The 1567-nt window shown below is 39.1% G+C and overlaps 1 protein-coding gene across 1 annotated transcript in view; it reads left to right on the forward strand.

Annotated features, from left to right (window-relative positions):
• Window positions 1–308: 308 nt before the first annotated feature.
• LOC134335413 (ankyrin repeat domain-containing protein 13A-like) overlaps window positions 309–1567 on the forward strand; it is a 9038-nt gene continuing 7779 nt past the window's right edge. The window contains exons 1-2 of the mRNA XM_063017936.1: window positions 309–525; window positions 1290–1425. Coding sequence (XP_062874006.1) covers window positions 445–525; window positions 1290–1425 — 217 coding nt within the window. The 5' untranslated portion in view covers window positions 309–444. The remainder of the gene's footprint in view (window positions 526–1289; window positions 1426–1567) is intronic.

Raw genomic sequence — 1567 nt, forward strand, 5'->3', positions numbered from 1 at the left:
AAATAAAACATTACATTTATGCGCTTTCCTAAACAAAGCTAAACAGTAATAAAATGGTACAACCCGACTCTCCCTGACTAAATGAAATGGTTTGTCCTGCACATGGACGAGACCATCGTAACACAACACAAACTAAATTATCTTACACACATAAAGTGAAGTTTTAAACGCAATAAAATAATCGAATTCTGCAGCATAAATAAAAACGTATTTAAAAATAAGCTGTATTGTTTTTTATTTGAAGTTTTCACCCCCTCGCTGGTCAGTGGTTTGAACCGAACACTTCCTTGTTTTGTTGAAAAGTTTGATTAGGAAAGTCTCTGCTGTGTACTGAGTAAATCTGATGTGTAAATAATCGCAGTTAAATGAGTTTATATGAATAAAATAATAAATGTAGGAGCAGGTTAGTATCAGAGCCTGGATCTGGTGCTGTTCTGGACAGAGATGGACTTTAGGGTGAAGTTTCCTCTGCACTGGCTGGTGTGGGAGAATGATTACAGACAGCTGGAGAAACACATTCCGACGGTAGATTTACAGTCATATACATTTATTTACTTATATAATGTATATATTTATTTTTACTTTGTGGTTATATCACTATAATGTAGCTAAATTAGCTAACTGATACAGAGTAGCTACAGTAGCTAGCTAACTGTTCTCTGTAAGCTAACTGCACTGTATGCATATAATACAAAACTTTTATAAATAAAACGTTCTTAAAATACCAAATTAAATAATTAAATGCTTAACTAATATACCATTCCGCATTATTAAACGTGGGCTGCTCACTATGAGTATGGTGTAGAGCTCTATCTTACACCCCTGGTCAGGGTCACGGTGGGTCTGGCCACACCACAACCATAGGCACCAATGTACAACCTGACTAACTGATATTAGAAGTACAGTGATTAAAGAAAGAGCCTGAATCTTATCATGGACAACTTTTTTTTTTCCACAATTCTTAGAATCTGGTGAAATTAAAGAGTGAAATGTAAAATAAGTATATTTTGTATGTTCTCGTTTATATTATAAAGCTGTTATATGGCTGAACATGGCTGTATAAGGGTGTAAAACACACTCACAAACAAGGTTTAAACTATGTAATACAGTATGTGTGGGGTAAGAACTCACCCTGAACGGGGCGCCTGTCCATCACAGAGCACCACAGACGCAGAGGAACCTGCAGTACACCAACACACGACACTCGAACCCATGAACCATGATCCTGTGCACGAATATACAGATGTTCACTAAAATCCACAACAAACTGTGGTCTTCTGTATTTCCAGAACAACATCGAGGAGGTGGATCCGAGAGGTCGGACGGCGCTGCATCTAGCCGTGTCTCTCGGTCACCTGGAGTCGGTGCGAGTGCTGCTGAGACACGGAGCCGCGGTCACTGCAGAGAACGCCAAGAACTGGACCGGTGAGTCCAGCACACTCACGGTTATATTCACTAGAGCTTTGTGTTCTAAGTGTGATCGATTATAGGACCTGGTTAGAATTACCACAGTTCTAGGTGGTTCCATTTTCAGTTTGTAGACATGCGAGTGTTATGTTAGAGTAGT

This window comes from Trichomycterus rosablanca, chromosome 21 (genome assembly GCF_030014385.1).
Source record: "Trichomycterus rosablanca isolate fTriRos1 chromosome 21, fTriRos1.hap1, whole genome shotgun sequence".
Lineage (NCBI taxonomy): Eukaryota > Metazoa > Chordata > Actinopteri > Siluriformes > Trichomycteridae > Trichomycterus > Trichomycterus rosablanca.